General features: G+C 37.2%; 1 protein-coding gene across 3 annotated transcripts in view; it reads left to right on the forward strand.

Moving 5' to 3' along the window:
- The window catches only part of ULK4 (unc-51 like kinase 4), a 651,081-nt gene that overhangs the window by 285,123 nt on the left and 349,324 nt on the right, over positions 1 to 16,634 (forward strand). For all 3 annotated transcript variants that reach the window (XM_069088326.1, XM_069088324.1, XM_069088325.1), the window contains exon 30: positions 1,702 to 1,794. In XM_069088326.1, coding sequence (XP_068944427.1) covers positions 1,702 to 1,794 — 93 coding nt within the window. The remainder of the gene's footprint in view (positions 1 to 1,701; positions 1,795 to 16,634) is intronic.

Raw genomic sequence — 16,634 nt, forward strand, 5'->3', positions numbered from 1 at the left:
CCACAAGTTTCTTCCTTCCTTCCTTCCTTCCTTCCTTCCTTCCTTCCTTCCTTCCTTTCGTCTGTCTTTCTTTCTCTTTTTTTCTTTCAATGTGTTTTTCCTATTTTCCAGTTGTTGTACCCATTAGATATTGATACAATCTTCTAATACCTTTCCACATTTCTTTACAGTTTTCTCAAGTTATTTATGCTTTGCTTGTATTTAATGCCTCCTCTTAGGATTAGTTCTAAATAGTTCTACCTTTCCTTCTTTGACCTTAGATCACCAATAACTACAGCATCTACTGTCATGTTCAGGACCTTGAAATTATATTATAGACTACCCATGTTTTGTAAGCATGTATTCATTTAGTATGGTTAAAGAATTTGCCATCTTTTTTTTTTGGTATGGTCTATAAGTTGGATTCGTCCCATCAAACTCAAAAACGACTTTTCAAAATTCCATTCACAGTGTGCCCCTTTCTTCTTCAGAATCGTTTGATTCATATGTGCATGATTTTTAGCATCTTTCGTTATTAATTAGCACTTCTGCATTTTGCATTAAGTGTAGATTTTCAATGCTTTCTGATTTTACAACTTATTCATATTTAAGTAACTCCTCAATTTTTCTCTTATTGCATATCATTATTATAGAATGTTATAATACAATGATACCTTCGTGACCTAATAATGTAATGGTGTCTACTTGAAATTTTCCCAGATTTCTCAGCTGTATGTGTCTTTGTGTGTGACTTTATAATGATTTCCCCCAATCTCTTCTGTTGCTATTACGCTGTCAGTGCTCATTGTTAGTGGCTCCCATCTGCAGCAACCATTTGCCCTCACTCTTCTAATTTGCTGCTTCCTGTCTGCTGTTGCCTTGGAAATAAAATAATCAGTCTATTGAAGTTGTGCATAAATCAAAAGCTAATAAGTTCTAACAACTTATGAATAAGCTACATTAACTTGAAGGCATCTGTTTGAAGAGGTTCTAGATCTTCTGACATTGATTCCAAGTTCTTGGTGGTGGTTTTAGATGGGTAAATGTAATGTTAATGGGATAAGACCTTCCCTGCCTGTTAATAGGCCTCACTTGGAGCCCATTAAGAGGAGCTAGCCTAGGGGAGGCTTGCTTATAGGAAGGCTTTCACACCTTTTGCTAATTTCTGTTAGGCAGTGATTCACCAGCGTTGTGATGTATGTATACTCTGAGTTGGTATTTTGCTTTGGGGGCTCACTTATGATTAGGCTCTTGTGATTCCCTGGTGGAGATTCTGAGTGGTTCAGAGATTCCCGACTACTCAGATGTAAAGGCTTTCTCCATCCAGGCATGTATGTAAAGTGTATAGCAATGTTGCTTTGATCCTTATTTCTCTGCTTATATTTTTTTCTGAAGTTCAGGGTGCTGATGTTTCCCCTGAACTAGTGAATGTAATTAAAAAAAAGATTGTTTACCCCTTAAACAGCTAACTTTCCTAGTAAAGCAGATCTAAGAACCTGTGCTGGCAGCCATCCTGGGTATGCCTATGTGGTTGCAGGAAACTCTGCCTTTAGGAGCATTTCAGTACTAGGAATATTGAAATCTAGATTATAATTCTTTTGTATTCTAGTTTTTAAAAGATTGTTGGTCTTTTAAACTTTATATCTAATGAATGTTTTGCTATTGCTTATAATTTTATACTTATGATTTTAAATCATGTTAAATATTTTTCTTTTATTCAAGGTATGAGCATGTTCTTATGGAACCTGACCCTGTACCAGCCTATGCTCTGAAATTGCTTGTAGCGATGACTGAACACAATCCAGCTTTTACCAGGTACTGCAACTTCAAATATCATTTTCTAGTAGAAATTCTTAGCATTTTCTTTTTATTGACTTGCTCATCCATAAAGTGAAATCTGTGTGTGCTACTAAAAATGATACGGTTCTGAAGTCTGATGTTGGAACAGTAAAAGTAGTAATTTTTCACATTTCGTGCTTGGTAATAGCTATCATTTAGGCTTTGTTGGCTCCTACTTTTATATTTTTTGTCTCTTACTCGTATTTGCCAAATATGGAGTGGAGGCACAGACAGCTTTCAAAATGGTAGGTTCTTTAAGAAGTTTCTATTGATTTCTAAAGGGTCAAACAATACACCAAATGTCACTAATATTTTTATAGCCTTTGTAGTGTATTTATGGTGTATCCATTGCCTCTCTCTGGCTGAGGTGACTTATTTTAGTGATTACCAGTTTATGGAGGGTTCAGCTGCCTTCCTTATGAGACAAAAATACCCTCCACTTCTTAGCTGGAGGCGGCTCTCTGCTTTAGCATCCGTCTGCTGATGGAACAGCAGGGTCTGACTAGGCCATAGGAAAAGCAGAAGTCCGTGTGGGGGCAGTGGAAGGTGCCTTGAGTGCCCCAGATGGCTCACAGGCTCCAAAGGAAGGGGAGGAAGAGATCTTTGTTCTTGCCTGTGAGGGCCTTCTTCAGTAGAGGAGCGATATAATAGTCTGCACAGTTCTTCATTAGAACTGCTGAAGACCAAGGATATCTTCTCCAATTCCATATAAAAATCATCTTCTTACCTGCTAATAATAAAACTCTTGGTCATCATCATTTCCCTTTATGTGTCCTTATTAGCCATCCCTTAAAAATGCTTTTGAGGGGGGCAACTAGTTAGATGACCCAGTGAACAGAGCGCTGGCCCTGGCGTCAGGAGGACCTGAGTTCAAATATGGCCTCATATGCTTGACACACTTACTAGCTGTGTGACTTTGGGCAAGTCACTTAACCCCAATTCCCTTGGCTTTCCCCCTCAAAAGAAAAAGCAAAACTTCTTTTGAAAACTTTCCTAGGAATCGTAGTCAAACTTGCTGCCCTGTAACTGAAAGAATTCCTCTTCCTCTGCTTTCCTGACTTCTCTGATGTATGCTGGTCTCTCCTTCTTCTACCTCTGTATCTCTTGTCTCTGACCCTTGTTTTAGAACTGGAGTGGTATTCACTACACTTCACTGTTTTCTATTTTATGTCAGCCTGATCTGGCTAACTAGTCTCTGAATTTCTTGAACATAGAAATTTAGTTTTGTACACTTTTCTCTAAGTCCTTCTGTTGCCTTGCAGCTCTGGGGGATTGAGAAGATGGTGAATACACGTTTCTTGATTAGTTAAATAAACCAGGGTCTTGGTCTCTGCTCTCAGTCAGTTGTTTGATTCTTTGACTGGTTGTTGGGGTGTCATTGGGGAAAAGTAGCAAAGAAGAAAGGAAACTGCTTCTTGAAGCTTGGCCCATGTAATGGGTCCAGCACCAGTGTGGGAAGAAGGTGGGGGTGCTTTATCCTCATTGCTCGTGTGTGTGTGTGTGTGTGTGTGTGTGTGTGTGTGTGTGTGTGTACACACGTGTGCATACTTCATTAGCCTAAGTCCTTTCTCCATCAGCGGAGAAGGCAGCCCACGGTACCTTTAGAGAAGGTGCTTGCTTAGGAAGGTAAACACTCTCTGACAGCAAGGCCTGTCTTGCTTTTTGATTCATGTCCTCACTGCCTTGTATAGAGTACATGCTTAATGAATGCTCATTCTTTCTTTCCAGACTGGAGACATTGGAGGAGGTCTTTACAACATATACTGCTTTCTCCCTCCCATTTCCTTCTTCCAATATGTACATGTATACATTCATCTGTACATAAATACACATGCATGTCACATGTGTGCACATACATAGGTGCCTAGACCTGTAATTTTATTAGTATAGGGAACTCTTGGTTTGAAATTTTCTCTTAGTGACTTGTCTATAGCTTGTTGCCTAGGAATAACCAAAGGTTAAATTAGTTCGTCAGTCAATCAGCAAGCATTTATCAAGGGCTTCCTGTGTGCTGGGCACTGTGCTCAGTACTGAGAGTACAGATACGAGCAGAAAGAAGGGTATTCCCTGCCCTCCAGGAAGTCACGGTGTAATGGGAAAAGACGGCACATAAAAGGCTGCTTCAAGTGGGGGGTGGTAAAGTTCTGGGTTCTGGGGCATGGCAGAGAAAGCCCTGAGATGGCGGGGTGGCAGGGCAGCTTGGAGGGGAGCCGAGGAGATCAGGGGCTTCGTCACGGGCACACAGCTCTCTGTGCCAGAGGTGGCTCTTGTTCCTGTGGCTTCCTGCCCAAACAATGTGGATTCCTTTATTTTAGGAGAGTGCATCAGTAAGAAAGGCAAACTTTGATTTCTTTTAAAGTTAGTATTCACTAGTAACATATGCATTGGTACTACCATCATTGGAGGTATATGTATGTGTATATATATCCATGCATGTGTGAGATGTATACACACAAACATTTCTGCACACATATCCACGTACACGTGTATACACAGGCACACATGTGTTTTATGTATACACATGTCATACACGATATCTCCAAAATGTATTAGAAACATGAACAAAGGGGTTCCTAACTTTGTTATGAAGCAATTGTAAGAAATGGACTTTTGAGCAGGATTAGGTGATGGGAAAGAAGTGTTTCTGGGGAGGAGTCAGTCAAGGAGGGGCCTTGTGAGAGTAAGTTTCCTATTGTGTGTGTTCATGTGTGCATATGTATACATACACATACACGCACACAAGATTTGAACTCGGGTCTTTCAGACTCCAGGCCTTGTACTGTATCTACTATACCACCTGGCTGCTGCTTATTTTTGTTGTAAGCTGTTAAAAAAAAAAATCACTGCACACCAACCACTCTAAGGGCTGTACCCCAGAGAGATCATGAAGAGAAGAATGACCCACATGTGTATGAAAATATTTATGGCAGCTCTTTTTTGCTGGTTAATAACTGGAGATTGAGCGGATGCCCATCAGTTGGGGAATGGCTGAACAAGTTGTGTATGAATGTAATGCGGTGCTGCTGTGCTGTGAGAAATGAGGAGCAGGATGATTTCAGAAAAACCTGGAAAGACGTACATGATCTGATGCTGAGTGGAATGAGCAGAACCAGGTGAACATTGTACACAGTAACAGCCACACTGTGTGATGACCGACTTTGATAGACTTAGCTTTTCTCAGCAATACAATGATCCAAAACAATTCCAGAAGACTCATGATAGAAAATGCTATCTGCATCAAGAGAAAGAACTATGGAGTCTTAAACAGGCTAACACATACTATTTTCACTTTTTTCTTTGTATTTTTTCCCTTTTGTTCTGTTTCTTTCACAACATGACTAATGTAAAAATGTGTTTGACTTAATTATACATGTATAACCTATATTAGGTTGCTGTCTTGAGGAGGAGGGAGGGGAAAAAATTTGGAACTCAGAATCTTATACAACATTAATATTAAACTATCTTTACGTGTAATTGGAAAAATTGTGAGCAAAGATATGTATATATATATACACATATATATGTAAATGCATATGTGTATGTATACACACATATGTGTGTGTATGTGTATATACTTAAAATCCAATGTGTTTTGGCATCTACTATGTAATTTAGAGTCTGAAACACTAGTCTACTGCCTCACCCTCTCAAGCTCTCCCTACCTAACCATCCAACCTGAATGAATATTGGGCCAATATTGAAAACAACAAAATTCAGTGCATCAAAATAATGTGTACTTTGAGAGAAACTGACATTTAAGGTTTTTTGGGGGAAAGCAGAGAGAAATTGAGAGTAATAATAAAAAAATTTCCTCTGAGAGATAAATGAATCTCACTTGGATGTTTTTCTCTTCAGTGACTGCTCTTAATTCCTACCTGTTAGAGATCTAGAAGGTAGCTGTTGAAGAGAAGAATTAACATCCTTATCAAAAGAAAGGGTTAAATCCTTGAATATTAGAAACATGGATGTTTTGATGAAGTCTTTTTTTCTGGAAAACAAAAGATAAGTCTATATGGGAAGAAAGGAACTAAGTGATTAGGCCCTTCCAATTGACAGTTAAAATCTCTAGGTGACCTTGTAATGTTGACTCTTTGGCCATTATTTCACATCTCCCTGTTTCCCTACATGCACTAGCCCTCTCCCCCCCCCACTAAATCCTTAGAAAACCTGGTTTGTATTCTTATTTAGAGAAGACGGGAAAGTGTGGTACAGATTAGATTAAGCTCTAATCTTGTTCCTTTAACCAAGTTCAGGTCACATAAAATTTGGGGTATAAGTGTTTTTTTTTTCATTTATAAAATGATCTCTCAAATCCTTTGCCAGTTCCAAAATCTCATGACTTTTCTTTCTTCTTAACTGCAACCTAGGAAAGTCTTCATCTTGATTCAAGATGCTGTCACATTTTAAAAATAAAAATAAGGTCTGTGATGCAAAATCTACTAGATTTGCATTTTCTTGACTTCTGTGATCATCATAATTAATCAGTATTTAGCTCCATTTAGAAAAAAAATACATGTAGTACTTAATTTTAATTTATTCCTGCAGCAAACATCTGGGCTAAAAAAATACAAATGAAAATCTCCTACTCAACGATGCAAAATTGTATAAGTATAAATCATGACAAACAACATGTCCTCATCTTATAATTATTTTTATTTGATATAAATGATTATTTGTCATTTTTATTACTTGCATTAAAATCTTCTCCAAATATGCAAGGCTAATTAACAATTAGCTCTTAAAATGATTTTATAATTAAGAAACATTCAATTCCTCAAAATAGTTATTAAGCGACACTGTTAAACACTGAGTATGGTACAATGTTTTGAGAAGATGTATTCATCCTTAGGATCCATATATTTGTATAAGATTATATTCATAAATAATTACTGTACAAAATTATACAAATGCCAGTTTTTAAGGCCAGTCTTTGTGCCTGAGCATGCACATATTTCTCTCTTATCCAAAAGATATCTTAGTTCCATGATGGCATGCTTACACAGGTTCTAGATAATGGGCAATATATACTTTCACAGTCACCAGTGGAGTGAAGCAGGACTGTGTGTTTCTCCCTGTGCTTTTCAGCATGATATTTTCAGCAATGTTGTCAGATGTCTTCAGTGAAGACCAAAACAACATCAGAGTCAACTACTGAACTGATGGTTCATGATTTAACTTGAAAAGGTTACAAGCCAATGATAAAGTGGAGGGAGAGTTGATGCACAACTTTTTTTGTGCACTTAATGCAGCTTCTGAGACTGAGATGTAACAAAGTATGGATCTTTTCTCTGCCACAAGTGCTAATTTTAGCCTGACAGTTAACACCAGAGAGAAGCTTCTCCACCAGCCAGCACCACTCCATCTATATGTGGAACTGCTGCTTATAGCAAATGGAGAATTTTGAATGCTGTGGATAAGTTCGCTTATCTTGGCAGGGCACTGGGGTTGGTGCATGTAGATGATGAAGTTGACGCACACATTGCCAGAACTAGCTCAGTGTCTAAGACGCCCCAAAGGAAAGGATGGGAGAGAAGAGGTATTAGACTGCCTACCAACCTGATGGTCTACAAAGCCTTTGTGCTGACCTCATTGTATGACTGTGAAACCTGGACAGTCTACCCAAACCATGCCAGAAAACTGAACTGCTTCCATTTGAATTGTCTTGGGAAGATTCTAAAGATCACCTAGCAAGATAAGATACTGGACATTGATGTCCTTTCACAAGCTGAACTGCCAAGCATTCAAACTCTGTGTTGCAGAGAGCACAACTCTGATGGGCTGGTCCTGTTGTTCAAATACCAAACATATGTTTGCCTAATAGACTGTTTTATGGAGAACTCAAATCCGTCAGGCACTCATGATGGTCAGAAGAAGCAAGATAAGGACAACTCAAGGTCTCTCTAAAGAACTTTGGCATCAGTAGTGTGACATGGGAGACACTGGCACAGGATTGTCCAGATGGCATGCCACAAAAAGGAAGGTGCTGCACTCTGTGAGCGAAGCAGAATTGAGGTAGCTTAAAATAAACATGAGATACACAAATTTAGAGACATTGCCCTCCCACATAGGTATATGGATTTTTTTGTGCCCTACCTATGATAGAGTCTTCTGGGTCCTGTTGGTATGATCAACCACAGCTGGAAGACATTGTACATTAACCCTGACATTGTGATGTCATTTTGGTCCTCTTCAATCATGAGGGACAAATAACAATCATAACAACTTATGACATAGTACTAATAATGACCAAAAAATGGTTAACTGGATTCTGAAGATACCACTGATTAGGTTAGCACCCCAGTCAGTGTAATACAACTAACTGCTCCTTGATTATAGAAATAGGGAAGCTAATGTTGCAAGGTAGCCCTATTCAAAACCATCATGATGATGAGCTTAACATGGAGGATGTTAATAGTGGAGCAAATGGAATTCCTTAGTGTTTTGTTTCCACAACATGGCAGGATACAACAGAAATTATGCCTAATTGTGAAGCAAATGAAAAAGAAATACTAATATCTCATGTGATTTTGTGTATACAGACAAAAACTTCAAAAAGCTTTTTTAGTTTGATGTTGTGAATCTAATTAGATCAACCATTTCAAAATATCAATTAAAATAAGTTAGAATTTTCTCAAAATCATTAGGAACAAGTTTTCCTGTGTTTGATAAAACATTTAGGAATATTACAGGATACACACTATAGAATATGTGGTAGCCATTGTCATGGTATGAACCATAAGAGGAATGTTGGTGCTACCAAGGAATACTTTTAGGATAAGTATCAGACATCACCATAACGGAAGCACCTGGAGAAGGGTATTGAAGGCCTGAAGAAAGGCATTGAAGAATACACAATATTTAGCTGACATACCCAGTAGAAAATTTGAATTCAGTATTGCCCAACTAAAATAGAATCTAAAAGTAAAATCAAAGAGTTACCTGTATATTAACTATGTCAACAACATATTCACAAAGAATTGGCAAAATAAGATGCCATCTTACAGATTTATTTGTGGAATTAGAAGAATTTAGGATGGCAATTCAGGAACAGAACATCACCTCAAGAAATCACAGAAGGGTTGTCTTGAAGGAGCTGCCTTATCAGAGTTTAGCACATACTCTGGTACATGTTGGGAACTAAATGTTTATTGAATAAGGCACCCTGGTTTTGAGGATCCACAAAGGTTACAGAAATTGTGTGTATAAGAAGGAATCAAGAGAACAAACATATATTAGAACTACTAGATGCCTTTAATCAGCTCTTGAAAGGAAAATAATTATACAAGGAGTCAAAGCAACGCAAAGCCCAAAATCAACAATTCAGTATCAATCAAAAAGCTTATTATGGGGGTTTGATGAAGCAAAGAAGTCAGAGGAGGGAGTATCCCTAATAAAGGAGTATTTGAAAATTTTCTAGTCTTCTGTGTACTCACAAAGAATTTCAATACAATAAAAACAAGCAGAGGGCCAGATGCTGATGCCACGGTGCACAGAGGGCCACACGAGGCCTGATCAGTGTGGTGGCAAGTTGACCCACCAGCCATAAGGGCCATTGCCAAGCCTATCACTGGAGGGCTGGAACTGTACGGAGCAGGATAAGAATCAAGTGCAGGGCCCCTGGCAGGGGCAAAAACTACTCCTGGGACTACCAATCCACAGCCCAGAAATAGAAAAAGCCCCTATCTAGACCTCCAGGAACCAGGATGGCAGAGTGAACCCTGGCTGCTCCAATCCCCCCCTCTCACCTTGTAAACATAGTAATTATTACCCCAAGGAAAAACCTTAAAGGCTTGGGAACCCTAGAGGAAGGGCGTGGCTAAGGCCTTGCCTCAAAATGGGTAGAAAGCAGACTGCAAAGACAAAGACTCTAGGGTCCTACTATCATGAGAGGGAGGAACCAAATTCATAGGGAGATAATGATGACTCCACACCCACAGCTGAAGCCACAACAGGGAACTGATCTCAAGCACAGAAAGCATTCCTAGATGAGTTCAAAAGGAACTTTGAAAACTAAATTAGAGAGGTAGAAGACAAAATGAATAGAAGACAAAATTCTTTTAAAATCAAAATTGCAAAATTAGAAAAACATTTCAATGAAGAAAACAGCTCCTTCAAAAGAAAAATGTGTGATATGTAAAAGGAACTCCAAAAACTAACCAAGTAAATTAATTTGCTAAAAACTAGAATCAACCAAAATTTTTTTTTAAAAAGCAATCAGGGTTAAGTAACTTGCTCAAGGTTACACAGCCAGTTATTTCTGGGTGTGGTGCTAAGTGTCTGAGCCCAGATTTGATCCCCAGGTCATCTCAACACTGGGGTCAGTGTTCTTACTCGCTGAGCCACCTGGCCACCCCTAAGCAATTGGGGTTAAGTAACTTGCTCAAGGTTACACGGCCAGGTGTTTCTGGGTGGGTGCTAAGTGTCTGAGCCTGGATTCTATCCCCAGGTCATCCCAACACTGGATCCAGTGCTCTTACTAGCTGTGCTACCTGGTCGCCCCATAGAATCAACCAAATTGAAGTGAATAACTCTATTAGGAACCAAGAATTAGTCAAACAAAACATCAAGAATGAAAAATTAGAAAAAGAGGTAAACTATCTCAATGGAAAAATAACTGACCTGGAAAAAAAGATCCAGGAGAGATAATCTGAGAATCATAGGCCTACCAGAAAATCATGATGAAAAAATGAGCTTGAATAACATCCTCCAAGAGCTCATCAAGGAAAACTGTCTCGACATACTAGAACCTGAGGTTAAAATAGAAATCGAGAGAATCCAGTGCACACTTCCTGAAAGAGATCCCAAATTGAAAAGTCTTTGAAATGTTGTGGCCAAACTCCAGAACTACCAGATAAGGAGAAAATACTTAAAGTGGCCAGAAAGAAACAATTCAAAAATCAAGGAACCACAGTGAGGATCTCACAGGATTTGGCAGCCTCTACACTGAAAGATCAGAGGAAGTGGAATGCAGTTTTTTTTAAGGCAAAAGAGCTCAGGTTACAACCAAGGATCACCTACCCAGTGAAAGTGAACATATTTTTCCAGGCAAGGAGATGGTCATTCAGTGATATGACAGATTTCCAGACCTTTCTGATGAAAAAGCCAGAGGTCAATGGAATATTCAGCCTCCAATTACAAGACTCAAGAGAAAAATAAAAAGGTAAACAAGGAAAACACACACACCCTTTCATTTAATAAGAGCAAACTGTTTATAGACAAGTAGAGGATATGAGTATAAATTACACAAAATGACAATAAAAAAAAACCTTATTAAGGGCTACAAATGGACTGCAGTGGAAGAAGAGGAAAGAATGAAGTGGAAAAGGGTAAATTATGCCACACAAAGAGTCATAAAAACAATATAGCAGAGGGAAAGAAGGGAAAGAGATGAGTAATATATGAGCTTTTCCCTCATTGGTTCTGGTGCAAGGAGGGAATAACACAACCAGTTAAGCATAGGACTCTATGGAGAAGAGATACAAAGGGTATCATAATAGAGGGAAAGAGGGGAGGGAAAGGACCTTTGCATGAGATTTTTTCCTGTCACTCTTGGTGCGAAGAAGAAATAACATACTACGTTAAGTATAAAAATATCCTACAGGCAGTAGGAAGGGGGAAGGGCTACAAAAGGAGGGATGGCTAGAAGGGAGGGAAGAAATAAGGTGGAAGGGGAGGGAGGGTGGCTGATAAGAATGAAATATTGAAGGAGGGGGTGGTCAAAAGGAAAACTCTTAAGGAAGGGAAGGGACAACGGGAGAAAAATATAAGCATAAACAGGCGAAGGAATAGGATAGAGGAAAGAGACAGATAGTAATAATAACTGTGAACGTGAATGGAATGAACACTCCCATAAAATGGAGGTGGATTACAGAATGGATTAAAAACCATAATCCTACAATATGCTGTTTACAAGAAACACATCTGAAACAGAGGGATACACACAGGGTAAAGGTAAAAGGCTGGAGTAAAACATATCATGCCTCAGCTAAAGTAAAAAAAAGCAGGGGTAGCAATCCTTATTTCAGATAAAGGAAAAGCAAAAATTGATCTAATTAAAAGAGATAAGGAAGGAAACTATATCCTGTTAAAAGGTACCATTGAGAATGAAGCAATATCATTACTTAACATATATGCACCAAGTGGTATAGCATCCAGATTCCTAGAGGAGAAGGTAAGGGAATTAGAGGAAGAAAAAGATATCAAAACTATACTAGGGGGACCTTAATCTCTCCCTCTCTGAACTTGATAAATCCAACCTCAAAATAAACAAGAAAGAAGTTAAGGAGGTGAATAGAATTTTAGAGAGGGTAGGTATGATAGATCTCTGGAGAAAACTGAATGGGGATAAAAAGGAATATACCTTCTTCTCAGTGGTACATACACAAAAATCGACCATGTGCTAGGACATAAAAACCTCATTTCAGTGCTGAAAGGCAGAAATATTAAATGCATCATTCTCAGATCATGATGCAATAAAAATCATATGCAATAAAGGGCCATGGAAAGACAGACTAAAAACTAATTGGAAACTAAACAATTTAATCCTAAAAAATGAGTGGGTCAAACAAGAAATCATAGAAAATATCAGTAACTTCATTCAAGAGAATGACAATAATGAGAAAACATACCAAATTTGTGGGATGCAGCACAGGCAGTTCTTAGGGGAATTTTTATATCCCTGAGTGCATACATGAATAAATTAGAGAAAAGGGAGGTCAATGAATTAGGCATGCAATTGAAAAAGCTGGAAAAAGAACAAATAGAAAATCTGCAATTAAATACTAAATTAGAAATAATGAAAATCAAAAGAGTGATTAATAAAATTGAAATTAAGAAAACTATTGAATTAATAAATAAAATTAAGAGCTGGTTTTATGAAAAAAAAAAACAATAAAATTGATAGACCCTTAGCCAATATGATAAAAAAAAAAAAAGAAAGCCAAATTGAGTATCAAAAATGAAAAGGATGAATCTACCTCCAATGAAGAGGAAATTAAAACAATAATTAGGAACTATTTTGCCAAATTATATGCACATAAATTTGACAATCAGTGAAATGGATGAAAATTTACAAAAATATAAGCTTCACAGATTAATTGAAGAGGAAGTAAATTACTTAAATTATCCCATCTCAGAAAAAGAAATTGAACAAGCCATCAGTGAACTCCCTAAGAAAAAATCTCCAGGACCAGATGGATTTACTAGTGAATTCTATCAAACATTTAAAGAACAATTGATTCCAATACTCTACAAAGTATTTGGGAAAATTAGTGAAGAAGGAGTCCTACCAAATTCTTTTTATGACAGAAACATTGAGTGATACCCAAATCAGAAAGAGATAAAATGGAAAAAGAAAATTATAGACCAATTTCCCTCAGGAATATAAATGCAAAAATTTTAAAAACATTAGCAAAAAGACTACAGCAACTTATCACAAGAATAATACACTTTGATCAGGTAGGATTTATTCTAAGAGTGCAAGGATGGTTTAATATTAGGAAAACCATCAGTGTAATTGATCATATCAACAATAAAACTAGCAGAAACCACAATAAAACTAGCAGAAACCACATGATCATCTCAATAGATGCAGAAAAGGCTTTTGACAAAGGACAACATCAATTCCTATTAAAAACACTAGAAAGTATAGGAATTAATGGAGCATTCCTTAAATTTATAGTTAGCATCTATTTAAAGTGCTTTAACATCACAAGTATTATAAGTAATGGGGATAAGCTAGAAGCTTATTAATTAATTAATTAATTAATTAATTGATCCCGTAAGATCAGGGGTGAAACAAGGGTGTCCACTATTACTCCTCTTATTCAATCTGGTACTAGAAATGTTAGCAGTAGCAATTAGAAAAGAAAAAGGAATCAAATTAGGTAAAGAAAAGACAAAGCTATCTTTCTTTGCCAATGATATGATGATATACTTAGAAAATCCTAGAGAATCAAGTAAAAAACTACTTGAGACAAATAAATTTGGCTGAGTTTCAGGATATAAAATAAACCCACATAAATTCTCGGTATTCCTGTATATTTCTAATGAAATTCAACAGCAAGAGATAGAAAGAGAAATCCCATTTAAAGTTACTATAGACATTACAAAATATTTGGGAATCTACCTGCCAAAACAAACCCAGGACCTATATGACCACAACTACAAAACACTTTTCACACAAATAAAGTCAGATCTAACTAATTGGAAAAACATCAATTGCTTGTGGCTGGGTTGAGCTAATATAATAAAAATGACAACTGTACCTAAATTAAATTACATTTTTAGTGCCATAAATCAATTTACCAAAAAATTACTTTATAGACCTAGAAAAAATAGTAACAAAATTCATTTGGAAGAACAAAAGGTCCAGAATATCAAGGATATTAATGAAAAGAAATTCTAGGAAAGGTGGCCTAGCTATACCAGATTTTAATCTGTATTATAAAGCAGCGGTCATCAAAACTGCTTGCTACTGGCTGAGGAATATAGCAGTGGATCAATGGAATAAATTGGGTACACGAGACTCAGCAGTCAATGACTATAATAATCTACTCTTTGATAAACCCAAAGACCCCAGTTTTGGGGATAAGAACTCACTATTTGACAAAAACTGCTGGGATCACTTGTGGCACAAATTCCTCTTTGATAATCTTAAGAGCTTCTGTCTTTCTAATTTAGGATACTATGGCTCTGCCAATCAATAAGCATTTTGGAAGTATCTACAATGTACCAAACACTCTGCTCGGCAAAAAACAAAATAGCACTTGCCCCTGAGAAGTTTACATTCTATGCTAAGACATGACATGAAGAGAAATAGGTATATGCAAGATACATAAACTATAACTGGAAGGGAGGAGGCACAAACAGGTGAAGGGACCAGGAAAGGACTCATCTAAGACATGATGCTTAAGCTGTGCCTTTAAGAAGAGCTGAAGGGGAGAAAAGAGTGGATTTGAGGGTAGAAATTTTCTCTGGATAGCCAGAGCAAAGGCAGGGAGATGGGAGAAAGAGGGTGTAATTCTTCTCTAAATAATTCCACTATGTATGGAAATTTCCCACATCCTACAAAAATGAAGAAATACAATAGGGATATTTTAGAGTCTTAGCAGCTACAATTTTCCATTATAGAATAATATATGTACAGCTCACAAATGTATTCTGATCTGTTCTCTGTATACACAGGGGATTAAAGTATGACACAAGTCTGAGAGGAGTAAGGGCTCTTTACCAGAATAAGCCATGTGAGAAATCAGCCTCTGGATATTCATCAGTGACAGAATGCTACTCATTACAATGAAAGGCACATATGGATTATGATGACTTCAAAATACCATAGAAAAGGCAATATTAACCTTTTTACATAGCATGTTTCCCTTTGACAGTCTGAACAAGTGTATGGACTCTTCAGAATGTTTTTAAATGCATAAAATAAAATACATGGGATTACAAAGGAAACAAATTACACTGAAATATAATTAGCAAAACATAAAGGAAAGAAGTTCACAGTCTCCAGGTTGAAAACTCCTGCTCTAGGAAAACAGAGGCAACCTCAATATGTGGCAAGCTTAAAATCATAGGACATTATTTATAATCATCATTATTATTATTTAAAATTCTGAATAATTATACGCAAACAAAGGACACGGAGAATGCATTTCTTTTAAATAATGGTTAAAGAACTCAGCAAAATCATATATCATCTTTAGGATTTATCATCTTTACTACACTTCACAGAAGGCATCATAGGAAATCAGTGAAAGGACAAAAAATTATATCTATTCATATATTACATTTTTAGACTGTTCTGCCTGAACAAATGCAACTCCCATATTAAATTTAATTAATTATCAGACAAAACATGAAATATCTAATTATGTTGTTCTTGAGGCAAAATAGACCCGACAGGTAAAATCAGATCCACTTTTTGCTGTTCTACTCTTTATTTCTAGCATGAGTTCAGGAGTTCAATTCCTCTAGCAATTTCTTAAACAAGTACAATCTCTCAAAAATAATTAAAAAGAGAGAACATTCAATCCAAATACGATTTTTCAATTGTCCAGAGATTAATTTCATTAGCTCAAGATTTCTTTTCTTGTTATATTCCACTTTAATCACCAATCTCAATATAGTACAGAGTAAATTATCTTAATTAACATTCAACATGTTTATGACCAAGACTTGCCCTACCATAAACTTATTATAAACTGCTTTAGCAAGCCACTATATCCTGCTATTTAATTTGTGACATAGTTTAATGCTTATAGAAGTGATATAATCATTTCACCATTGCCTCAGGAAAGCATATTAAGTTTCCCCCTATGCTGCGCTGGCTGGATCTTCACAGAATCCAGGGCTAAGGCAATCTGCAGCCAAATAGTGTGAGTTCACTGATGTGTGAGTTACAGCAGATAGGAGATATGTCAGGTGGTATTTAGGAGGATGACAGTGTGGCAGAGTGGAAAGACCATTGAATGTGGAATCAAAAGACTTGTGTCCAAATTCCACCTCTGCCACTTCCTACCTGTGGCAAGTCATGTAACCTCCTGTGGACATCAGTTTCTCTATTTATAAAAATAAGTGGTTAGAGTAGATGAACTCTAAGGTCCTCTATGGCCCTAGCTCCTCCAAACGAGCCTCTAAGTGGTCTCAGAGGACCACAGTCTCACCTGCAACTGTCTTGACCATCCATTCTTTTTTGTTAAAGAACAGTAACTCTCTATCTCATCCATATATACCAGTCTTGAAAGGACCCTGGATGTGATCTGAAGATGTGGTCACTCCGCTCAACTCCCCTTGTCTCTCACCCAAATATG

The sequence above is a fragment of the Petaurus breviceps genome, unplaced genomic scaffold (assembly GCF_028583685.1).
Source record: "Petaurus breviceps papuanus isolate PSGF00001 unplaced genomic scaffold, PetGlider_PUasm1.0 185, whole genome shotgun sequence".
NCBI lineage: Eukaryota > Metazoa > Chordata > Mammalia > Diprotodontia > Petauridae > Petaurus > Petaurus breviceps.